This window comes from Salvelinus sp. IW2-2015, linkage group LG36 (assembly GCF_002910315.2).
Source record: "Salvelinus sp. IW2-2015 linkage group LG36, ASM291031v2, whole genome shotgun sequence".
In the NCBI taxonomy this organism is placed as follows: domain Eukaryota; kingdom Metazoa; phylum Chordata; class Actinopteri; order Salmoniformes; family Salmonidae; genus Salvelinus; species Salvelinus sp. IW2-2015.
The window spans coordinates 20,937,347-20,963,400 of record NC_036875.1 but is presented as its reverse complement, the minus strand read 5'-3'; the positions used below and the strand labels follow the sequence as shown (position 1 = coordinate 20,963,400).

General features: G+C 42.7%; 2 protein-coding genes across 2 annotated transcripts in view; both read left to right on the top strand.

Moving 5' to 3' along the window:
* The first annotated feature begins 491 nt into the window (after positions 1-491).
* LOC111959799 (mid1-interacting protein 1-B) lies at positions 492-2,528 on the top strand. Its single transcript, XM_023981592.2, has one exon. The coding sequence runs from the start codon at positions 1,195-1,197 to the stop codon at positions 1,669-1,671; it is 477 nt and encodes a 158-aa protein (XP_023837360.1). The 5' UTR covers positions 492-1,194; the 3' UTR covers positions 1,672-2,528.
* A 7,136-nt stretch (positions 2,529-9,664) lies between these two features.
* Positions 9,665-26,054, top strand: part of LOC139023757 (cyclic AMP receptor-like protein A) — a 107,149-nt gene continuing 90,759 nt past the window's right edge. Inside the window, exons 1-2 of the mRNA XM_070437580.1 lie at positions 9,665-9,846; positions 25,453-25,505. Of these exons, the coding sequence (XP_070293681.1) occupies positions 9,763-9,846; positions 25,453-25,505 (137 nt within the window). The 5' untranslated portion in view covers positions 9,665-9,762. The remainder of the gene's footprint in view (positions 9,847-25,452; positions 25,506-26,054) is intronic.

Sequence of the window (26,054 nt, the reverse complement as noted above, 5' to 3'; positions counted from 1 at the left end):
ATTGTTATGAATATAATAGAATAGAATAACTTTATTTTTTCTACGGCACTGCATCTCAATAGGCTTCATTGTAAATAATTTGTTCTTAACTGACTTGCCTAGTTAAATAAAGGTTACATTTAAAATATAGTTCAGCCTAGTTTGGAAAAATCGCTGATCCAGGAGATGGATTAATAACTTTACTCTGACAACCTCCTATTAGTGTTGGCCTATGTCCTAACATTACAGACCTTGCGGACTCGTCTCCAACAAGAAAAAAGTGGAATGTATAGGGTTAATCCTCTGCTTTCCCCATTGGCATCAGCGCTTCGCTTCCCTCCTTCACCCACCGATTGGTCAATAGAGAGCTAGTCCCGGTGCCGAGACAGACAGCCGAACATATGATTGGTTTCAATTGGAGGTACGGTTGTGGGCTGATAGCTTTCTTCATGAATATTCATAACATGGCGTTCTGCTAGGTCAGACCTCGCCCTGAATGGTTTGTCCGGTGAGGTTGCGGGCTTTGATGTAGCATCAGTCATTTTTGCATTGGAATACATGAGAGCAAAATATAGGCCAATGTGAATGAAGTTTGAATTCGATTGCAATGTAAACTATAATTCGTTTTTAGTGTGCTTGGTGTGTGAATGTTTTGAGAAAGCTCACTATAAAAAGAAAGCTCACTATTGTGTTGTGTTTGAGTGGCTGATGCGCAACACAGGCTGACAATTGCGCGGACATAGAGCCTGCTATCATTTGGTTTGCAGAAGATGCATTCATTGCTTTCTTACTGGGCAGGGGCCGGATAGTAGGCCTATCGCTACTGGGAGGCCAATCCCCTTCATGCAAACTATGCCAACATGTTTTTTCTGTCTGTGTACTAGCTCATTGGAGTCCGGTTACTGTAGAGGAAGAATAATCCTGACAAACAGGTTCTGGGCACGCCCTTGGACACGAATCCACCTGCTCTATAAAGATCCGACCGGGGACCAGTAAGAGTCAGAACAGAAACGAAAAGAAGAAGGAATAGGCAAAAGAAGAAACAAGAACAACTGCCAAACTCTCTTCATAGCTCCGTTTAATAATTTAATACAAAAGGACAAGCCGCTTTCCAAAGCCGATTAGAAAGTAGAAGAAGCGAACTATCCAGCTCTGGTTGACAGTTATACATTTCATTTTGTTAAAGAAGTTCAAGAATCAACAACAGTCGCCAAGATGATGCAGCTCTCAGAATCCCACCTGCAGAAGAACTCCCTGTTCAACTCCATGAACCGCTTCATCGGTGCCGTCAACAACATGGACCAGACGGTGATGGTGCCCAGCCTGCTGCGGGACGTCCCCCTTGAAGAGGAGAGGGAGATGGCCGCCCTGAAAAGCTCGGGAAACAGCGACATCGAGGACGGCGACATGTACAGCTACTACCAGCTGCTCAAGTCTATCCGTTGCGACATCGAGTGGGGAGTGATGCGCGCCGAGGAAGCCAAGAAGCGAAAGAAGAGCCGGGCTTCCATCTCTCGGTTGGATTCAGCGGAGGAAGATTCTGAGGTGTCGTCAGAGGAAGACGAGGATAACCTGCAGAAGCAGTTCCAGTTCCACATGACGGGGCTCCACGGGGTGCTGTCCAAGCTGACGCAACAGGCCAATACCCTGACCAACCGCTACAAGCAGGAGATCGGCATTGGATGCTACTAAAATGCAGCGCAACGATGATCCCCGATGATCGATTCTCATTCCCTGATGATCGATTGTGTATTATTTTGCGGGAATGAGGTGAACTGAACTGAATAGTCTATAACTGATGAAATTCCTTTGAATGGACGGAGAGAGAAAGAAAATAAGAGAGACAGAAATAAACATTTCTGCTCTCTATATGTGGTATTATTTTACCTTTGTGGTATATTGTGTTGATCCATAGTAATGTTGTGGTTGACCTGCTATGTGGTATATCCGGGTTCCACTACACCTGTTTGCACTCAGATTTTTTACCACCATGTCTATGTTTTATGCACGGTGTTCAATGGCGCCACATGCCTTCAGCTCAAGTGACACAGATAATACACATGTATACATTTATTTAATATTGATGTATTTAACTTGTTACCTCGCACTGTATGTTTGAGAGCTGTATATTTCAAGGTTGAAGAAGTGCATGACCTCAGAGACATTTGGCTATATTTTTTAACTTCCCAGTAAGGGGAAATGCGCATGTCTACTATTGCCAGTGTGTCAAATAGTCTGTACAGGTCTTGTATTTTTGCTTATTGTTATGTTTCTTTATTATGTGCTTAGCTAAATGGAGGAGGCTTGAGAGAGTCTTGCCTATGATCCCATTGCTGTCCTATATGACCAATGAACTGAAATCAACTGATGGTTCTTCTGCATAGAGAATAATGAAGGATTCCAAGAGGTCATGTTAATATGTTGCTGTTGCCATGGTATTTATGGAGAGGTGAAACTCCATAAGCCATTGTTTTTGTATGTACTATATTATGTTTTTGTATGAAAGATTCTGTATTTGTACTGAGAATTAAACTTTTTTATAAATGAAATGAATTTGTTATGCAAGTTCTTTGCCTATAGCAACACTTCACCTAGAATGTTGTGGAACAGGATTATATTTCAAACAGCTACTATCCTCCAATTGACCCCAATACATTTCAACCAGTGTTTGACATTTCCCTACCATTTAATGTTCGTCCAGGGATCACTCCATCTTATGTTTCTTTACAAACCCTATTCACCCTATACAAATACTTAAAGGCATACAAAGACAGAGTGAACCTGTAACATATATCCACGTGTCAAACATAATTCAACTTAAAGCACACAGAAACTCATAGGTTACACTAAAGATACAAAACAAACATATTTTGGGAAACATGCATTAAAATTGCTCATATTGAAGTACAAGTAATCAAGTAAGAAGAAATCATGAAAGTGTGAATCTGTTCTCAGCTACTGTAACTGCATACACTGCATCCATCCAGCTCAGATTCAAGGTATTTGCTGGGCATTGAAATAGACCCCTCTATTCTGTATGCAAGATCATGAAACATTCACTGACTATTATGACCATGCAAATACAACTCCCAAGAGTACATTTTTATATCTCTTTTGACATTTTAGTAATTTAGCAGACACTCTTATCTAGAGTGGCGTACAGTTAGTGCATTCATCTTAAGATAGCTAGGTGAGACAACTACATATCACAGCTGTAGGAAGTACATTTTTCCAGAGTAAAGAAGTTATCAGCAAAGTCAGTGCTAGTAGGAAAAGAAAAGTAAAAATGTTTTATATGGGGGGGGGGGGGGGGGGGGGGGTTAAGGGAATAAGACTGAGATGTTTTATTTAAGATACTCTAATGAGGAGATAGGATTTCAGTCAGACGTTTTTGGAAGAAGGGCAAGGACTCAGCTGTCTTAGCTTCAGGGGGAAGCTCGTTCCACCATTGGGGTGCCAGAACAGACAAGAGCTTTGACTGGGCTGAGCGGGAGCTGACCCCCGTAGGTTTGGGACGACCAAGAGACCAGAGGTGGCAGGACGGAGTGCTCAGGTTGGTGTGTAGGGTTTGAGCATAGCCTGAAGGTAGTTGCTCTTTGCTTTTGAGATAGTGAGATGTTTAGTACACACATCAAATCAAATTTTATTTTTTACATGCTTCGTAAACAACAAGTGTAGACTAACAGGGAAATGCTTACTTACGGACCCTTCCCAACAATGCAGAGAGAAAGAAAATAGATAAATAATAGAAAATTAATAAGATGTAATAATAAATACACAATGAGTAATGATAACTTGGCTATATACACAAGGTACCAGTATAGAGTCTATGTTCAGTGGTAAGAGGTAATTGAAGTAGATACATAAGCACTAAGGCACGAGGGGGTGTGGTATATGGCCAATATTCCACAGCTAAGAGCTGTTCTTGTGTACAACGCAAATCGGAGTGCCTGTATACAGCCTTTAGCCGTGGTATATTGGCTGTATACCACAAACCGCTGAGATGCCTTATTGCTATTATAAACTGGTTACCAACGTAATTAGAGCAGTAAAAAATAAACGTTTTGTCATAAATGTGATTATATACGGTATGATATACCACAGATGTCAGCCAATCAGCATTCAGGGCTCGAACCACCCAAGTACATTTATAAACTGGGTGGTTCAAGCCCTGAGTGCTGATTGGCCAAAAACCGTGGGATATCAGACCGTATACCACGGGTATGACAAAACATTTATTTGTATTGCTCTGATTACGTTGGTAACGTTGGAAGCTGGGGAATGTTACTAGACAACAATCCAGTTTCTTATTACTGAAAGCACCTTTACTTTATCACGAAAGCACTTGGACTTTGAAAACTTGACAGTTGTAAGTTATTTATCAATGGAAGTATTATGAACTATAACTCAGGTTGTCATGGGTGAGATAGCTGGTGGTGTTGTGGTGGTAAAAGACATATAGAGGTACATTGATTGGAGAGCGCATCATGCAGAGAGATATGTGTGCAGTAAACTGTATATGACTCTGGGTTCATGGCATGGCTTTGTATGTATCCAAAACTCATGTTATTATCCTTCGACATACATGTCCACTTATCTGAAATGATAGTGTTTCAACATGGATATAATTTGCTTGGATATGCTATTCAATTTTCCATAGGAAGATCTGTCACAACCTGCAGCTGGTAAATGTACTGGATTAACTGAGAACAGTAATGCTGACAGGGAAACACTTCAGGCTCACAAAAACACAACAAGACTTTCTAATACGTTTTTCTAATATAAAAACAGTATAAAAGAAACGGTCCAGTTGTCACGTTTGTCGTAGTGAGGAGACCAAGGCGCAGCGTGATATGAATACATACTTTTTTAATTAACGAAATAAACACTAAACAAACTAACAAAATAACAAAATGAACGTGAAGCTATATATTAACAAGTGCTGACATGCAACTACATATAGACAATAACCCACAAAACCAAAATGGAAAAATGGCAACCTAAATAGGATCCCCAATCAGAGACAACGATAAACAGCTGTCTCTGATTGGGAACCAATTCAGTCCACCATAGACCTACATTTACCTAGACAATACCAAAACCCCATAGATATACAAAAACCCCTAGACAAGATAAAAAACACACATACCACCCTCGTCACACCCTGACCTAACCAAAATAATAAAGAAACATCAAACTAAGGTCAGGGCGTGACAGTACCCCCCCCCCCCAAAGGTGCTGACTTCCGGCCGCAAACCTAAACCTATATGGGAGGGTCTGGGTGGGCATCTAACCTTGGTGGCGGCTCTGGTTCCCCCTTCTTTACACTGAATCCGCCTCTGTAGCACAGACCCGTGGATCATCGTCGGAGGCTCTGGACTGCGGATCCTCGCCGTAGGCCCCGGGCTGGGACCCTCGCTGCCGTGGATCATCGCCGGATGTTCTGGACTGGAGACCGTCGCTGGAGACCCCGGGCTGGGGACCGTCGCTGGAGGCCCCGGACTAGAGGATCGTCGCGGGAGGCGCCGGACTGGGATCGTCGCTGGGGGCTCCGGACTGGGATCGTCGCTGGAGGCTCCGGACTGGGGATCGGCGCTGGAGGCCGGACTGGGGATCGTCGCGTGGAGGCTCCCGGACTGGAGATCGTCGCTGGAGGGCCGGACTGGGGATCGTCTCTGGAAGCTCCGGACTGTGCCCGCCGTTGAGGTGCCGGACTGTGGCCCGTCATTGGAGGTTTCGGACTGTGGCCCGTCGTTGGAGCGTTCCGGACTATGGCCCGTCAATTGGAGGTTTCGGACTGTGGCCCGTCGTTGGAGGTTCCGGACTGTGGCCCGTCGTTGGAGGTTCCGGACTGTGGCCCGTCGTTGGAGGTTCCGGACTGTGGCCCGTCGTTGGAGGTTCTGGTTTGTGAACTGTCGCCGGAAGCTCTGGACTGGGTACTGTCGCCGGACGCTCTGGACTGGGTACTGTCGCCAGACGCTCTGGACTGGGTACTGTCGCCGGATGATCTGGACAGCTATTTTCAGGTCTCTCCAGAGATGTTTGATCGGGTTCAAGTCCGGGCTCCTACCCTCAATCCTTAATCCTGACTAGTCTCCCATCCCTGCCGCTGAAAAACATCTCCACATCATGATGCTCACACCACCATGCTTCACCGCAGGGATGGTGCGCCTGGTTTCCTCCAGACATGACGCTTGGGATTCAGGCCAAAGAGTTAAATATTGGTTTCATCAGACCAGAGAATATTGTTTCTTATAGTCTGAGAGTCTTTAGGTGCTGGCTGTCGTGTGCCTATTACTGAGGAGTGGCTTCCATCTGGACACTCTACAGTAAAGGCCTGATTGGTGGAGTGCTGCAGAGATGGTTGTCCTTTTGGAATTTTCTCCAATATCCACAGAGGAACTCTAGAGTTCTGTCAGAGTGACTATCGGGTTCTTGGTCACCTCCATGACCAAGGCCCTTCTCCCCCGATTGCTCAATTTGGCCGGACGGCCAGCTCTAGGAAGAGTCTTGGTGGTTCCAAACGTCTTCCATTTAAGAATGATGGAGGCCACTGTGTTCTTGGGGACCTTCAATGCTGCAGACATGTTTTGGTACCCTTCCCCAGATCTGTGGCTAAACACAATCCTGTCTCGGGGCTCTACAGACAATTCCTTCGACCTCATGGCTTAGGCTTTTGCTTTGACATGCACTGCAATTTCTACAAACCTGTTTTCGCTTACTCATTATGGGGTATTGTGTGTAGATTGATGAGGAATAAATATAATTTAATCCATTTTAGAATAAGGCTGTAACGTAACAAAATGTGGAAAAAGTCAAGGGGTCTGAATACTTTCCGAGCGTACTGATCAATTTGATCATTACGTTTATTGTCCCACACCTAACATGCTTTTATTGCAAATTGCAAATACACTTCACGTTATAACGCAGCATTACAGTCATAGGATATTCAATATTGTGTGCTACAAATGTGTTAGGGAGCAGGCGTCACTGAGTGAGAGGCGAGGAGGAATGTAGGTGTGTGTGCGTGCTGTCTGTGTAGTGTGTGTATTTCTTCTGTTTTGTCCCATTGTAACCTCATCTCTAGGGAACTGAGACAGAGGCATGTCAGTGTTGCCTCATCGTTCCCAGGGTGTGACAGTCTCTGAAGCTCTGAAGCCACCATTGGTGATGGGTGCAGCTGGGGCTTAGTGGCAACAATGGGCCTCTCTACACATATTTCACACACACACACACACGCACGCACGCGCACAGGCACGCGGCACGCCACGGCACAACACACACACACACACACACACACACACACACACCACACACGCACACACACACACACACACACACACACACCACCACACAACACACAACACACACACACACACACACACACACATACAAAGGGACACCTATCACAAACACAGACCTTATTACACAAATAACAAAACTAAATCAATCATAAACGGACAATATTACCTTGTACTTACCACATACCCACATACATACATACTCACATACAAAAACACACAGGACTGCTGCATATCGAAAGACTGAATCTTCATTACAGGTTTCTGAAAATGTCTTTGGCATGAGGTCAGCACCAACTCTGTTTCCGAGTCTCACCCCTACAGCAGATTCCATTGTGGTGAAGCACAATAGCATTGAACAGAACAGAACCAGTTTAAGTCTAGATACCGAGAGCAACACCTCTTACCCATTGGCAAATACCTGAAGACATGCTGTGCCTTTACAGCAGTCACACCCCCACAGTATTCTTCCTCCTACTATCTCTCTAATTAGTGTTGCAACATGTGGGTTTTGCTTTCCTCTGGATTCCTCATCATTTGGTCACTTCTCTGTCACCTATCCCTCTGAAGGGTGTTTTGCATTTCAAGGGACAAGGAAGGAATTCATTTCAAGGAAATCATTTCAAGGTTAATTACATGGTAATAACCAGTTAGGTGAATAGCATGGTACATTTAAGAAAAGTATACAGTTTTACTGTATTCTAAAATGAGAAAGTGTGGAGGAAGTTTGCATAAGAAAACCAGATAAGTTGATTCAAGATTTACAACCTCAATATTTACAACAAATGAGGGTGACTCTTGATTTTGCCATATGCCTGGCTGGCCACCAGCCTTTACCTCTTGCACATGCACGAAGATAGACATACATCTTACTGACAAGTATAATTGAATGTGAAAGGATTAGCTACAGTCTGCATCAGAAGAGAGAACCTCATATCAAGGGTCAATACCAATAAAGTACTATGTATAAACCCTGGATTGCTGATGCTATGTATTGGTCATTGAGAGGCTTTGAAGCTACCTGTCAGTCATATTGGCACTCCTCAGTAGGAGTAGTCATCCATAGGAATGAATGGAATTGTACAGTATTTCAATTAAATGTTTCAAAGATAAAATTACATGTGTTTAAGTTCTTAGCACTCATTGCCATGGTTGCCATTAAGTTTGCTTGTGACACAACAGTGGTAGGCCTGATCACTGACAATGATGAGACAGCCTATCGGGAGGAGGTCTTTAGAACTGGCAGTGTGGTGCCAGGACAACAACCTCTCCCTCAACGTGAGCAAGACAAAGGAGCTGATCGTGGACTACAGGAAAAAGCGGGCCGAACAGGCCCCCATTAACATCGACGGGTCTATAGTGGAGCGGGTTGAGAGTTTCAAGTTCCTTGGTGTCCACATCACCAACGAACTATCATGGTCCAAACACACCAAGATAGTCATAAAGAGGGCACGACAAAGAGGGTCTCCCCCTCGGGAGACTGAAAAGATTTGGCATGGGTCCCCAGATCCTCAAAAAGTTCTACAGCTGCACCATTGAGAGCATCCTGACTGGTTGATTCACTGCCTGGAATGGCAACTGCTCGGGATCTGAGCGTAAGGCGCTACAGAGGGTAGTGCGTACGGCCCAGTACATCACTGGGGGCCAAGCATCCTGCCATCCAGGACCTATATAATAGGCGGTGTCAGAGGAAAGCCCATAAAATTGTCAGAGACTCCAGTCACCCAAGTCATAGACTGTTTTCTCTGCTATCGCACAGCGAGCGGTACCGGAGTGCTAAGTCTAGGACCAAAAGGCTCCTTAACAGCTTCTATCCCCAAGCCATAAGACTGCTGAACAATTAATCAAATGGCCACCAGACTATTTACATTGATCCCTCGCCATTTGTTTTGTACACTGCTGCTACTCATTATTTATTATCTATGCATAGTCACTTCACCCCTACCTCCATTTACAAATTACCTCAAATAACATGTACCCCCGCACACTGACTCGGTACCGGTACCCCCTGTATACTGCCTCGTTATTGTTATTTTATTGTGTTATTTTTTATTACTTTTTACTTTAGTTTATTTGGTAAATATTTTCTTAACTCTTCTTGAACTGCACTGTTGGTTAATCAGTTAGGGTCAAGGTAGTGGAATGGGGTGGTGAATTTACGTTTTTATGAAATAGTGGTATATAGGTGTAGGTTTAGTGGTACAATTGTTTCCTTTTCTCCCTTCCTTTTATTTTTGTATCACAAAAATTTCCAAATGTGACGTGTCGACCACACACTACCGCACAGTAGGTGGCGGCATGGACAAACAAAATGTTCGAACGACATAATACCAAAGAAGAAGATCACTCTGCGTTTGCAGCGTCCATTCTGTTTGTCCTTATCCGTGCACTGTAGCTAGCTAGGAAGTTGATGTCATCAAATTTCACATGATGTGTAGCGACGTCCAAACATCAAAACATTGCTAGCAAATTGTAAAAAGAAATGGATAGTAAAAATATTATTCCATTAAATAACGACAGTAGACGCTGTATTTTCTTTAAAACAGATTCTGACGACTATCGATGTGTAAGTAGCTTCGTACAGTACCTAGCTAACAACAATATACAATGGGCATGGAGAGATAACCAGTTATCTAGCTAGCTAGCATGCTAACTGTTGCATTTTTGTTGACAGATCCATCGTTTATTCTAACTGTCTGTGTTTACCAATAATACACGTGACTAGTGCTGGCAGCTTTAAGTAATTAATTTGTTACTTATCTGGAAAGTCGGCTAGTTAGTGACCGACTGGTATTAAAATGGGTGCCATACTGTAGGTAACGTTAGTTGGTTGGTTAGCTAATATCATGCTGGCTAACAATTTGTGTATGCTGGCCAAGTGTGGCATTGGTGTTGTCAGTTCCTTTGACTGACTGAGTTATGACAAGTGAGTAGCAAGCTTTGTTTTTTCTTTTGACAGCTGAAAATGTTGGGCAACCATAATTCCTCATCATAACATTATTATAGCTGATTTATATGTGATAGCTGGTGTTCACTGGTTTCAGCGTCCCTGTGCTGTGTGTGTGTGTTTGTTTGGTATCTTACTAAGTACATTTACATGCACACTAATAATTTGATATTAAACTGATTATGACATTAGTCATGTAAACACCTTACTCTGCTTATCTTAATCGGCATAAGGTCATAATCGAAGTAAGAATACGCCGATTAAAACACCTGGTTTTCTGAGCAATCTTTTGAATTATATGGACATCTTATTCCGCGTTCCAGTGGTGTATTTGATCTGCGCATGTGCCAGCACCGGGTAACGTTAGCGCAAACTTCCCTCTTAAAGCCATTTTATGCTTGATCCGAAAATGTCGGAGACGCCATATGGATGGTGTGACGCAATTGCAGAGCCTCCGGAGTCATGCAGGGGCCAAAATGACCTCCGTAATGCTCAAATTTTGTAACAATAAGGAGGGCTCCGTAAAGCTCCACATTGACATGACTGGTTGGCATAAGTTTCTGTATAAACACAAACTCACTTCCTTGACAACTTCCTGCACAACAGTTATGCGCTGCTTCCACAAAGCGCAAGAAGTATGAATACCCTGACTTCTGTAGAGACCACATCACTGTAAATGCTGCATGGCTAATGCAGATGACAGATTGACCATGCAACGCCTTTTACCCGGGAGTGAAGTATGCATCTTATAATTAGTTTTCACGTTTATCAAAAGTTCCATCAGTAGTTTGATTTCAGATATATCCATGTAAACAGGATAATTAGGGAAATCCTTCTTGCAAACCATGTGAACTTTTTAAACGAACTATTATATTAACCTGACTATCCACAATAATTTAATTATTGTGTGTGACCGTGCTCACTGTCTCTCTTATAATGGTGTTCTGATGGTACAGAATGACATCAGCAGTGGTCACCTTCCTCAGTATCAGAGCACTGATGCTACACACACTGGGCACACTATTCTCAGGGCAATTGCAAGTGTGTATGTGTATGGGCAGTGCTGGAAAGCATTGCAATCAGATCCAAAATTGTAGGTGTGTCTTAATGTCTGTCTTTGTATGTAGGCTATTGAAACAGCATATCACACAAAACACCTTGCTCAAAGTTGTCATTGGGTGTATATAGACAGAAAAAGCAATCACCTAATTTACACATGAACGATTGAGTAATGGCTTTGCAATCTGATCCAATGTTTTATGATTTGTGCGTGTGTTTCTATGGTCTGTCTGTGTGTCCATCTTCTTATTGTCTGTATCTAAACGGTATCTCATATGAACCACCCGGCTCGGCTCCAAGTTGTCATCAGGTGTAGACAGACAGACAGTGCAGTGGCCTACTTTACACAGGAATGCTGCAGTAATGTTGTCCAGCCATGAGCCCAAATAAACCACTGTTTGGCAGACATGCAATCGCTCCCATCTCACACCAGAAGCTGTCTTCCTAATCAGCCAACCTTGTTAAAGATGCCCAGTTACCAAATAGGCCTAGACCTACATCTGTCACAGAATGAACAGATCTTTTGTCAGATGAAAAGTAGGCCTAATAGGCTAACCCATATATAGGGCATTTGATTTTTCGATTATTGAATTTGAATTTCGAATCACTTCCTGAATTTACTGAATCAAAATAGAATCAACCCCAACCCTGATACACATTTTGCACAGATGCAAACATACAGTGGCTTGTGAAAGTATTCACCCCCTTGGCATTTTTCCTATTTGGGGCCTTACAACCTGGAATTAAAATATACTTTTTGGGGGGTTTGTATAATTTGATTTACACAACATGCCTACCACTTTGAAGATGCAAAATATTTTTTATTGTAAAACAAACAAGAAATACGACAAAAAAACAAAACTTGAGCGTGTATAACTATTCACCCCCCAAAGTCAATACTTTGTAGAGCCACCTTTTGCAACAATTACAGCTGCAAGTCTCTTGGGGTATGTCTAGCCTCTGAGATTTTCTCCCATTCTTCAAGGCAAAACTGCTCCAGCTCCTTCAAGTTGGATGGGTTCCGCTGGTGTACAGCAGTCTTTAAGTCATACCACAGATTCTCAATTGGATTGAGTTCTCGGCTTTGACTAGGCCATTCCAAGACATGTAAATGTTTCCCCTTGAACCACTCGAGTGTTGCTTGAGCAGTATGCTTAGGGTCATTGTCCTGCTGGAAGGTGAACCTCCATCCCAGTCTCAAATCTCTGGAAGACTGAAACAGGTTTCCCTCAAGAATTTCCCTGTATGTAGCGCCATCCATCATTCCTTCAATTCAGACCAGTTTCTCAGTCCCTACCGATGAAAGACATTCCCACAGCATGATCCTGCCACCACCATGCTTCACTGTGGGGATGCGAGGTGTTGGGTTTGCGCCAGACATAACGTTTTCCTTGATGGCCAAAAAGCTCAATTTTAGTCTCATCTGACCAGAGTACCTTCTTCCATATGTTTGGGGAGTCTCCCACATGCCTTTTGGCGAACACCAAACATGTTTGCTTATTTTCTTCTTTAAGCAATGGCTTTTTTTCTGGCCACTCTTCCATAAAGCCCAGCTCTGTGGAGTATACGGCTTAAAGTGGTCCTATGGACAGATACTCCAATCGCCGCTGTGGAGCTTTGCAGCTCCTTCAGGGTTATCTTTGGTCTCTTTGTTGCCTCTGATTAATGCCCTCCTTGCCTGGTCTGTGAGTTTTAGTGGGCGGCCCTCTCTTGGAAGGTTTGTTGTGGTGCCATATTCTTTCCATTTTTGAATAATGGATTTAGTGGTGCTCTGTGGGATATTCAAAGTTTCTGATATTTTTGATAACCCAACCCTGATCTGTACTTCTCCACAACTTTGTCCCTGACCTGTTTGGCTAGCTCCTTGGTCTTCATGGTGCCGTTTGCTTGGTGGTGCCCCTTGCTTTGTGGTGTTGCAGACTCTGGGGCCTTTCAGAACAGGTGTGTATATATACAGTTGAAGTCGGAAGTTCACATACACTTAGGTTGGAGTCATTAAAACACATTTTTCAACCACTCCACACATTTCTTGTTAACAAACTATAGTTTTGGCAAGTTTGTTAGGACATCTACTTTGTGCATGACACAAGTAATTTTCCCAACAATTGTTTACAGACATATTATTTCACTTATAATTCACTGTATCACAATTCCAGTGGGTCAGAAGTTTACATACACTAAGTTGACTTTGCCTTTAAACAGCTTGGAAAATTCCAGAAAATTAAGAAATGGCTTTAGAAGCTTCTGATAGGCTAATTGACATCATTTGAGTCAATTGGAAGTGTACCTATGGATGTATTTCAAGGCCTATCTTCAAACTCAGTGCCTCTTTGTTTGACATCATGGGAAAGTCAAAAGAAATTAGCCAAGACCTCAGAAAAGAAACCGTAGACCTCCACAAGTCTGGTTCACCCTTTGGAGCAATTTCCAAACGCCTGAAGGTACCACGTTCATCTGTACAAACAATAGTACGCAAGTATAAACACTATGAGACCACACAGCCGTCATACCGCTCAGGAAGGAGACGCATTCTGTCTCCTAGAGATGAACGTACTTTGGTGCGAAAAGTGCAATTCAATCCCAGCACAACAGCAAAGGACCTTGTGAAGATGCTGGAGGAAACGGGTACAAAAGTATCTATATCCACAGTGAAACGAGTCCTATATTGACATAACCTGAAAGGCCGCTCAGCAAGGAAAAAGCCACTGCTCCAAAACCGCCATAAAAAAGCCAGACTGGTTTGCAACTGCACATGGGGACAAAGATTGTACTTTTTGAAGAAATGTCCACTGGCCTGATGAAACAAAAATATAACTGTTTGGCCATAATGACCATCATTATGTTTGGAGGAAAAAGGGGGAGGCTTGCAAGCCGAAGAACCCCATCCCAATCGTGAAGCACGGGGGTGGCAGCATCATGTTGTGGGGGTGCTTTGCTGCAGGAGGGACTGGTGCACTTCACAAAATAGATGGCATCATGAGGCAGGAAAATTATGTGGATATATTGAAGCAACATCTCAAGACATCAGTCAGGAAGTTAAAGCTTGGTCGCAAATGAGTCTTCCAAATGGACAATGACACCAAGCATACTTCCAAAGTTGTGGCAAAATGGCTTAAGGACAACAAAGTCAAGGTATTGGAGTGGCCATCACAAAGTCCTGAACTCAATCCCATAGAAATTCTGTGGGCAATACTGAAAAAGCGTGTGCGAGCAGGGACACAAGCCTACAAACCTGACTCAGTTACAGCAACTCTGTCAGGAGCAATAGGCCAAAATTCACACAACTTATTGTGGGAAGCTTGTGGAAGGCTACCTGAAACGTTTGACCCAAGTTAAACAATTGAAAGGCAATGCTACAAATACTTATTGAGTGTATATAAACTTCTGACCCACTGGGAATGTGATCAAAGAAATAAAAGCTGAAATAATAGTCTCCCAACTATTATTCTGACATTTCACATTCTTAAAATAAAGTGGCGATCCTAACTGACCTAAGACAGGGAACCTAAGAAACTGAATTTAAATGTATTTGGCTAAGGTGTATGTAAACTTCAACTGTATACTGAGATCATGTGACAGGTCATGTGACACTTAGATTGCACACAGGTGGACTTTAACTAATTATGTGACTTCTGAAGGTAATTGGTTGTTTAGGGGCTTATTTAGGGGCTTCATAGCAAAGGGGGTGAATACATATGCACGCACCACTTTCCCCCCCACCCAAAATTCCTGAAACAAGTTTTTTCATTTCACCAATTTGGACTATTTTGTGTTTGTCCATTACTTGAAATCCAAATAAAAATCAATTTAAATTACGGGTTGTAATGCAACAAAATAGGAAAAACGCCAAGGGAGATGAATACTTTTGCAAGGCACTGTATTATGTAAATATGGCCATTAGGTGCGCAAATTAATTGATCCCGTGTTAGTTTTTACAGTAGGCCTTTATCCCATGGTCAAACAAAATCTTGTGAAACTGAAAAAACTACAGTCTTGGTAGGATAAGAAGTGTGTGTGTGTGGTTACTAGTTTGTAAACAAAGACACAGTGTAAACATTGCAGTGGTGGGTGTGATTGAAATCTAGCGTCCCAGTTCCTGATAGCGATGGAATTTAGGCTTACGAGTGTTTTAATGATGCATCGTTTCAACAACGGCCGAAGATGTAACATGCCTTTCACAAAACACTAAGCTGGGAGAACATTTGCTAAGAGCGTCACGACGTGTCGATACTGATAGGATCGAAAGAAAAGCAACGCTGCTCTCAGATCAGCTTTCTCCCATAAAATCTTACCTTAACATTCAAATTATTCCACAATACTGACGACGGATCAGCTTCTAGAGAGATATTATCTCCTATGGCTGCAAATATCGAGGCAGCTTATTCTAATAGTTATAAGCATTGCCCTCTAATTAACCTATACAAATGCACTCAATCAAGATTTGGCACATCATTGCGCACTTGTTGTTACACATCATGAAATATATTGAGGCAACGTTTTCAGACAGTAGCCTACAATTACTAAAATATAACTAAATTTAATTATCATGAAATTTATTTCAATGTGATTGAAATACTATATATACAAAAGTATGTGGACACCCCTTGAAATTTGTGGATTTGGCTATTTCAGCCACACCGTTGCTGACAGGTGTAATTTATCGAGCACCAAGCCATGCAATCTCCATAGACAAACATTGGCCGTAGAATTGCCTTACTGAAGAGCGCAGTAACTTTCAATGTGGCAGTGTCCTTGGATGCCACCTTTCCAACAAATCAGTTTGTCAAATGTCTGCCCTGCTAGAGTTGCCCCGGTCAACTGTAAGTGCTGTTATTGTGAAGTGGAAACGTCTAGGGGGAACAACGGCTCAGCCGCAAAGTGGTAGGCCACACAAGCTCACCGAACGGGACCACCGAGGGCTTGAAGAGCGTGTTGTGTAAAAATCGTCTGTCCTCGGTTGCAACACCCCCCCGCCAAGTTCCAAACTGCCTCTGGAAGCAACGTTAGTACAAGAACTGTTAGTCGGGAGTTAAATGAAATGGGTTTTCGGGGCCGAGCTGTCGCACACAAGCCTAAGATCCCTATGCACAATGCCAAGCGTCGGCTGGAGTGGTGTAAAGCTCGCTGCCATTGGACTCTGAAGCAGTGGAAGTGATGAATCACGCTTCACCATCTGTCAGTCCGACTGATGAATCTGGGTTTGGCGGATACCAGGAGAACGCTACCTTCCCCAATGCATAGTGCCAACTGTAGAGTTTGTTGGAGGAGAAAGAATGGTCTCAGTGGCTGTTTTTCATTGTTTGGGCTAGTCTCCTTAGTTCCAATGAAGGGAAATGTTAACGCTACAGCACACAATGACATTCTAGACTATTCTGTGCTTCCAACTTTGTGGCATCAGTTTGTGGAAGGCCCTACCCTGTTTCAGCATGACAATGACTGTGCACTAAACGAGGTCCATACAGAAATGGGTTGTCAAGATCGGTGTGGAAGAACTTGACTGGCCTGCACAGAGCCCTGACCTCAACCCCATCGAACACCTTTGGGATGAATTGGAACGCCGACTGCGAGCCAGGTCTAATCGCCCAACATCAGTGCCCGACATCCCAAATGCTCTTGTGGCTGAATGGAAGCAAATCCCAGCAGCAATGTTCCAACATCTAGTGGAAGCCTTCCCAGAAGAGTGGATGCTGTTTTAGCAGCAAAGGGGGGACCAACTCCATATAAATGCCCATAATTTTGGAATGAGATGTTTGACGAGCAGTTGTCCAGATACTTTTGGTCATGTAGTATGCATGTATAAAGGGATGTAGCCTATACTGTATTTTCCTTTTAATGCAGTCATCTCAATTTTCATTTGAAGCATTTTTTTATCCTGGGTTTGTAACAATTGCAAAGACATTGGTTACTTTGTATTTGAAGTCAACTTGGTTCTGGAGTTCTCGGCGGTCACAGGGAGACAGATCAACTTCTTGATTCTTTGTTTAGTGGAGATCTGTGTATAAAGTAACGCAAAAAGCATCTAACTTAGCTGTTCTACGATTGGTCTGAGGTAAATAACAAGGGTCTTTAAGTGCAACTTTAGTAACGATTGTTTTTGGAGACAGCTCTGGGATATAACGGTGAATTTAGGCTTAAAATGCTTTTGGGAATCCAGGCCCTGGTCTTTATTATTAATCAGGTTGAGTTCCCTGTGCCTATCTCTCCCATGGGCAACACTGTCACTGTGGAAGGTCACTCGCAGCAGCCCTGTTCTGCCGACTGCAGTGCGTGCGTGTGTGTGTGTCTTTGTGGTGTTTATTCTATGATTCTCTCAGCCCCGAATGGAGGGCCCCTCAAGACGCTCGAGGGTGCTATTTAGCTGTTATGCATGCTTCACATTCTCAACTCTTTCTTTGTATCTGTCTCTCTTTCCCGCTCTCTCTGTCTCTGTTTGTCCCCTTCTCTGTTTGTGTGCATGTGTCTGTCTGTCTGTCTCTCTCGCTCTCTCTTTCTCTCTCTCTCCTTTCTCTTTCTCTCTCATGTTTATAGTTTGGATGCAAGCCAAAGTACATAGTCCTACAAAGCCCCTAGGTTATAAAACCATGCATGCCGTTGAAAAAAGGGCTCCCACAGAGTGACAGGTACATGCATCCTAATGTAAAACAGGTTTCCTCTAGGTTGATCCTTATCTCTCTGTTGTTTGTGTGCGTATGTCTACACTTTAGCCCTTAGCAATGATTCTAATCCTAACCTTCTGGTAGAGATGGAAAAGCTTTCCCCTATGCCTCATGATTATGTGTCTATTCAGTAGCCATTTGTTTTGCAAACTCTGCAATCACATGAGCGCTACATAAATATTGCTAACCATACAATGGTCTTTGGCAGGTGCACACTTGAATTACTGTAAAGAATAACTACACCCAAAAATAGACATTTCTTAGATTATTCCCAGACCTCAAAGTGGTCTCCTGATGTGGTTTAAGCATTAATGTGGACTAAGAACATCCATTTTTTATTTATAATTTTTTAAAGTGTGATTTTAGGAGCTCAAATTGGACCTCCAGCTGTCCCATAGTAATGAATGTGTCGTATCAGGACGAGACAGACAGGCAGGCAGCTATTCTCAGCCAGTCGAAATCATGAGTCAGCTGGCATAAATTTTATGGATATACAGTGCATTTGGAAAGTATTCAGACCCCTTCCCCTTTTCCACATTTTGTTACATTGCAGACTTTTTCTAAAATTTATGAAATGGTATATTTCATCCATCTACACACAATACCCCATAATCACAAAGCAAAAACTGTTTTTTAGAAATTTTTGCAAATGTGTTTAAAATAAAAAACAGACCTTATTTACATAATTATTCAGACCCTTTGCTATGAGTCTCAAATTGAGCTCAGGTGCATCCTGTTTCCATTGATCATACTTGAGATGTTTCTACAACTTGATTGGAGTCCACCTGTGGTAAATTCAATTGATTGGACATGATTTGGAAAGGCACACACCTGTCTATATAAGGTCTCACAGTTGACAGTGCATGTCAGAGCAAAAACCAAGCAATGAGGTCTACGGAATTATCCATAGGGCTCCGAGACCGGATTGTGTCAAGGCACAGGTCTGGGGAAGGGAACCAAAATATTTATGCAGCATTGATGGTCCCCAAGAACACAGTGGCCTCCATCATTCTTAAATTGAAGAAGTTTGGAACCACCAAGACTCTTCCTAGAGCTGGCCGCCCTGCCAAACTGAGCAATCGGGGGAGAAGGGTCTTGGTCAGGGAGGTGACCAAGAACCCGATGGTCACCCAAACAGAGCTCCAGAGTTCCTCTGTGGACTTGACAACCCGCTTGGAGTTTGCCAAAAGGCACCTAAAGGATGCCGCTGAAAAACATGATGCTGCCACCACCATGCTTCACCGTAGGGATGGTGCCAGGTTTCCGCCAGACGTGGCGTTTGGCATTATGGCCAAAGAGCTCAATCTTTGGTTTCATCAGACCAGAGAATCTTGTGAATCCTGGGACCGTGAGACTAGTCAGGATCGAGGGAAAGATAAATGGAGCAACAGTACAGACGGATCCTTGAGGAAAACCTGCTCCAGAGCGATCAGGACCTCCGACTGGGGCGAAGGTTGACCTTCCAACAGGGGAACGACCCTAAGCACACAGCCAAGGCAACGCAGGAGTGGCTTCGGGGCAAGTCTCCGAATGTCCTTGAGTGGCCCAGCTAGAGCCCAGAATTGAATGCAATCAAACATCTCTGGAGAGACCTGAAAATAGCTGTGCAGCGACGCTCCCCATCCAACCTGACAGAGCTTGAGAGGATCTGCAGAGAAGAATGGGAGAAACTCCACAAATACGCGTGTGCCAAGCTTGTAGCATCATACCCAAGAAGACTTGAGGCTGTAATCGCTGCCAAAGGTGCTTCAACAAAGTACTGAGTAAAGGGTCTGAATACTTATGTAAATGCAATATTTCAGTTGATATTAAAAATAAAGGAAATTCACATGAGCTCCACAATGCCTATTCCACCAACACTCCACCAAGAATTTCCAGCACACAGCTTTGACCTACTATAATAGCTATGTTGGTATTGTACTTCAAACTATGTGTAGGCAGGTTGCTTAGTATTCAAAACATTTTCAAACAGCCTAATTCATGCCCTTAGAGGAGGTGCTTCCAAAATAATGTGATTTGTACCGTATACAAGGTAAATTATTGGATTCTTCACACACCACAGTAAGACATTATCCCATTACGCAACCTTTTCATGCTTTGTCAACCTTTTCATGCTTTGTCAAAAATGTCATGAAAGCAAGCTTTGCTTTTATACTTACAAGTCCATCAGGCTTGGTTGAGTTGTTTTGTCTTGTAGTAATGTGGTGCATGCATGTATTTCCTTAAACCTTTATTTTAGCAATACATGTAATTGAAAAATAATAATCATAATAATTCTTTTTTGGTCAGTAGGTACCCAGCAAAACAACAGGACACAGTAGCTTAGATAGATAGAGCCTGTCTTCATTCCTGATTTCTGTAACTGTTAGCTTACCTGTGTAATATTGACATAAGCTCAGAACCACTTGTGTTTCGAACATGGTCCTGTTTTATCAATTGCTGTGCTGATCAATGGACAGTTAAAATTACCTCTGTCAAAACAAAATGTATCTTAAAGTTGCCATATGTCACTTTCTGGGCGTCCTGACCAAATTCACATGTGTGTTATAGATCAGTCAATCTCATTGAAAGCAAGTCTTAAGAAGCAGTAGATCTGTTCTATGTCGGCTATTTCTATGCTTCCCTTAAGTTTCATTTTTTGTGTCTTTTACTTTTAGTTTTTGTACACCAGCTTCAAACAGCTGAAAATACAATATTTTTGATTATGGAAAATATATTTCACAGTGGTTTAGATTATTCTCTACACCAGGTATTCCCAAACTAAGGTATGCATATGGCAATGCCGTCGAGGGTACGCTAAATAAAAATGTGATTCACATTGAAAAATAATCTACAGTGGGGAGAATTCCGGCTATTGCATGATACACTGCCGATTTTGCAGGTTTTCCTACTTACAAAGCATGTAGAGGTCTGTAATTTTTTATCATAGGTACACTTCAACTGCGAGAGACGGAATCTAAAACAAATATCCAGAAAATCACATTGTATGATTTTTAAGTAATTCATTTGCATTTTATTACATGACATAAGTATTTGATCACCTACCAACCAGTAAGAATTCCGGCTCTCACAGACCTGTTAGTTTTTCTTTAAGAAGCCCTCCTGTTCTCCACTCATTACCTGTATTAACTGCACCTGTTTGAACTCGTTACCTGTATAAAAGACACCTGTCCACACACTCAATCAAACAGACTCCAACCTCTCCACAATGGCCAAGACAGAGAGCTGTGTAAGGACACAGGGATAGAATTGTAGACCTGCACAAGGCTGGGATGGGCTACAGGACAATAGGCAAGCAGCTTGGTGAGAAGGCAACAATTGTTGGCGCAATTATTAGAAAATGGAAGAAGTTCAAGATGATTGTCAATCAGCCTCGGTCTGGGGCTCCATGCAAGATCTCACCTTGTGGGCATCAATGATCATGAGGAAGGTGAGGGATCACCCCAGAACTACACGGCAGGACCTGGTCAATGACCTGAAAGAGCTGGGACCACAGTCTCAAAGAAAACCATTAGTAACACACTACACCGTCATGGATTAGAATCCTGCAGCGTACGCAAGGTCCCCTTGCTCAAGCCAGCGCATGTCCAGGCCCGTCTGAAGTTGCCAATGACCATCTAATGATCCAGAGGAGGAATGGGAGAAGGTCATGTGGTCTGATGAGACAAAAATAGAGCTTTTTGGTCTAAACTCCACTCACCGTGTTTGGAGGAAGAAGAAGGATGAGGTACAACCCCAAGAACACCATCCCAACCGTGAAGCATGGAGGTGGAAACATCATTCTTTGGGGATGCTTTTCTGCAAAGGGGACAGGACGACTACACCGTATTGAGGGGAGGATGGATGGGGCCATGTATCGCGAGATCTTGGCAACAACCTCCTTCCCTCAGTAAGAGCATGAAGATGGGTCGTGGCTGGGTCTTCCAGCATGACAACGACCACCACAGCCAGGGCAACTAAGGAGTGGCTCCGTAAGAAGCATCTCAAGGTCCTGAGTGGCCTAGCCAGTCTCCAGACCTGAACCCAATAGAAAATCTTTGGAGGGAGCTGAAAGTCCGTATTGCCCAGCGACAGCCCCGAAACCTGAAGGATCTGGAGAAGGTCTGTATGGAGGAGTGGGCCAAAATCCCTGCTGCAGTGTGTGCAAACCTGGTCAAGAACTACAGGAAACGTATGATCTCTGTAATTGCAAACAAAGGTTTCTGTACCAAATATTAAGTTCTGCTTTTCTGATGTATCAAATACTTATGTCATGCAATAAAAAGCAAATTAATTACTTAAAAATCATACAATGTGATTTTCTGGATTTTTGTTTTAGATTCCGTCTCTCACAGTTGAAGTGTACCTATGATAAAAATTACAGACCTCTACATGCTTTGTAAGTAGGAAAACCTGCAAAATCGGCAGTGTATCAAGTACTTGTTCTCCCCACTGTATATATTTATTTGTAATTCTTTTTCTTCACATTTTCAAACAGTCCAATTTTGTATTTTCCAACGGGGCTATACAGTTGGGTGAGTTTTTTTCTCGCCTGAGTAGCCTCGTTTCACTGCCAAAAATGTAATTAAACCATCTAGTGTTCAGCGAAATAACAACACAATGTCAAATAATTAACATCCAATCACAGTAACCGTTAATCTCTCGCAGGAATTCCATTAACGGTCCGTCTGCAGCCAAACGTAGCTGCTGCTCATTCTGTTTGCTCGAAAATTGATAAATGGTTAAAAAAAGTAAGGCCTGCGTCCATCGAGACACATACCAGTTCTACTGGTAGTACTGCTACTACCAGCAGTACTACACCTGCACCTGTCGACGACACAAGTTGTTCTGCTTCCACGAGCACATCCAGTGCTAGCATCAGTAATTCTACGTTTGTTGTTAGCCCAGCTAGCATGGACACGAACAGTTGTGAATCTGATGCACCCGAAGAGCTACTGCCTCCTTACCCGGGAAAGCACGGGAGTTTTTTGAGCGAGAATTAAGACGACTTTCGAGTAGTAAGACATGTATAAAATCAACAGGGTCTAGAAGCGTCTTATATGTTGAGCTACCGAGTGGCTAGGACAGGCAAGCCCCATACCATTGTGGATGACTTAATTCTTCCTGCTGCCGTGGATATGGCTGGGACAATGCTGGAGGAAAAGGGCCAAAAAACGAACAGATAATGCCATCATCAAACCCTACTGTTTCACGACGCATCAGTGACATGGCAGGAGATGTTTTGAAACAATTACTGCTTCGCATACAAGGCAATGAATTATATGCGTTACAGCTGGATGAGTCAACACACGTGGCGGGCCTGGCACAGCTCCTGGTATCTGTCCGTTACATTTATGGGGGGTCAATTAAGGAAGACATCCTCTTCTGCAAACCACTGGAAACCAGGACAACAGGAGAGGATATTTTTAAAGTACTGGACAGCTTTGTGACATCAAATGGACGTGTTGGTATCTGTACTGATGGTGCAAAAGCCATGACAGGAAGACATAGTGGAGTGGTAACGCACGTGCAAGCAGTTGTTCCCGATGCCACTTGTGTACACTGCAGCATCCACCGAGAGGCTCTTGCTGCCAAGGGAATGCCTGACAGCTTGAAAGACGTTTTGGACATTACAGTGAAAATGGTTAACTTTGTTAAAGCAAGGCCCCTGAACTCTCGTGTATTTTCTGCACTATGCGATGATATGGGCAGCAACCATGTAATGCTTTTACAACAATCAGAAGTGCGCTGGTTATCAAGGGGCAAAGTATTGACATGTTTTTTTAAATTGAGAGATTAGCTTAAAGTTTTCTTTACTGACCATCATTTTCACTTGTCTGACTGCTTGCATGATGACGAGTTTCTGGCCTAACTGGGTGATGTTTTTTCTCGCATGAATGATCTGAGTCTAGGATTACAGGGACTCGCCGCAACTATATTCAATGTGCGGGACAAAATTGAGGCTATGGATAAGAAGTTGGAGCTCTTTTCTGTCTGTATTAACAAGGACAACACACAGGTCTTTCCATCATTGTATGATTTTTTGTGTGCAAATGAACACAAGCTTACGGACAATGTCAAGTGTGATATAGCAAAGCTCCTGAGTGAGTTGTGCGCAATTACGCAGGTACTTTCCCAAAACGGATGACACAAACAACTGGATTCGTTATCCCTTTCATGACCTGCCTCCAATCCACTTACCGATATCTGAACAAGAGAGCCTCATTGAAATTGCAACAAGCGGTTCTGTGAAAATGGAATTTAATCATAAGCCACTGCCAGATTTCTGGATAGGGCTACGCTCAGAGTATTCTGTCTTGGCAAATTGCGCTGTTAAGACACTGATGCCTTTTGCAACCACGTACCTATGTGAGTGTGGATTCTCGGCCCTCACTAGCATGAAAACTAAATACAGGCACAGTCTGTGTGTGGAAAATGATTTAAGACTGAGACTCTCTCCAATAACCCCCAACATTGCAGAGTTATATGTATCCTTTCAAGTACATCTTTCTCATTAACCTGTGGTGAGTTATTCACAATTTTTTATGAACAAATAAAGTTTTACACGTAATATGGCTAAATAAAGAGCAAAATTGTTGATTTATTGTTATATTATTATTTGTGCCCTAGTCCTATAAGAGCTCTTTGTCACTTCCCACGAGCCGGGTTGTGACAATAACTCACACTCATTCTTATGTTTAATAAATGTATTGTATAGTGTGTGTGTGTGTGTGTGTGTGGCAGGCTTACAATGATGTCAAAAAACAACAATTTAGAGTGCGCTGACCCTGGTGCTAGAGGGGGTACGCAGTTGGAGGTTGAATGTTTGAAGGGGTATGGGACTATACAGTTTGGGAACCACTGCTCTACACTATACTTAATTGTTTGTCACATAAACTGAAATTTGGCAAACTATTTCAATTTTAGCAACCAGGAAAAGGCGGAGCGATGTATGCATAGTGTATCTTTTAAAGTTATGTTTGTACTTGTACTTCTTTTTGCTCTAAAGATGGTGACGCGACTATAATACACATATACAATAGGCATATACAATATCTAAAAATAATACAGCCAAATGATATACATATTTTTAATAGAAGTCCATTATCCCTCCGAAGAGTATGAATTAGGCTGTTTGAAAAGGTTTTGAATGCTAAGCAACCTGCCTACAGATAGTTTGAAGTAAAATACCAACATAGCTATTGTGGTAGGTCAAAGCTGTGTGCTGGAAATTCTTGGTAGAGCATTGGTGGAATAGGCATTGTGGTGCTCGTGTGAATTTGCTTTCTTTTTCGGCTTCAGACCAATGCCTACTTCTCACTTAAAACATTGTTTTTTGTTTTTAATTTTCATGGTTTTTACACCAGAATGTGATTTTCTGTTAAAGAGGAACTGCACCCACTAATTTGTCTTAGTTTTTCGACATCCTATTAACACATAGGCTAATTGTAGTAAATACCAGGTTAAAAAAATGCCACCTGAAACAGGATGGTAAATAAAGCCATATCAAATGTTGTGTTCCCCTCCACAGGTGGTGATTCTCACAGTGAAGCGAGCCACAGGCACCTTCTCACTGATAGGATGGTGAGTATTAGTTCAACCACCTTTTACAGTATTACCCAATTAATCAAAGAGATTTAATTAAGATAATAAACTGATTGACATCTCTTGGCTTTGTCTCAAGTAGCGTTCTTCAATCCTGGGGGACCTACATTGTTTGTAGGCCTCAGTTCCATCTCAGTACTCACTAGGCTTGGGCGATATACCGTTTATACCATATACCAGGGTATTTCAAAATACCAATGGTGTGTTTTCAGTACCAATGGGGTTGTGGGCACTCCCGCCTCGCAGGGGTGAGTGCTATGCCACTGCTTATAACTAAGTTAAGTATAACTATAACACATCTAAGAGGTGTCAAATATATTATATCCAGATCAGGGCTCCAGCTATGCATTTGGTTCGATATCTTGCTAGCTAAGTGGCTAGATATCAAGCTTCTTGCTTACAACAGAGACATTCAATCCCCTCCTGGAACAAGATTCCTGTTGTGTGTTTAATTTTTTTTTTTTTTTGAAATACTGCCCCTTGTGTGCACTTCCAGTAATACCGTATGGTACAGAAACGGTATGAGGT

Coding starts and splice junctions, on each gene's coding strand:
- LOC111959799 (XM_023981592.2), top strand. CDS start 1,195: ATGATGCAGCTCTCAGAATCCCACCTGCAGAAGAACTCCCTGTTCAAC.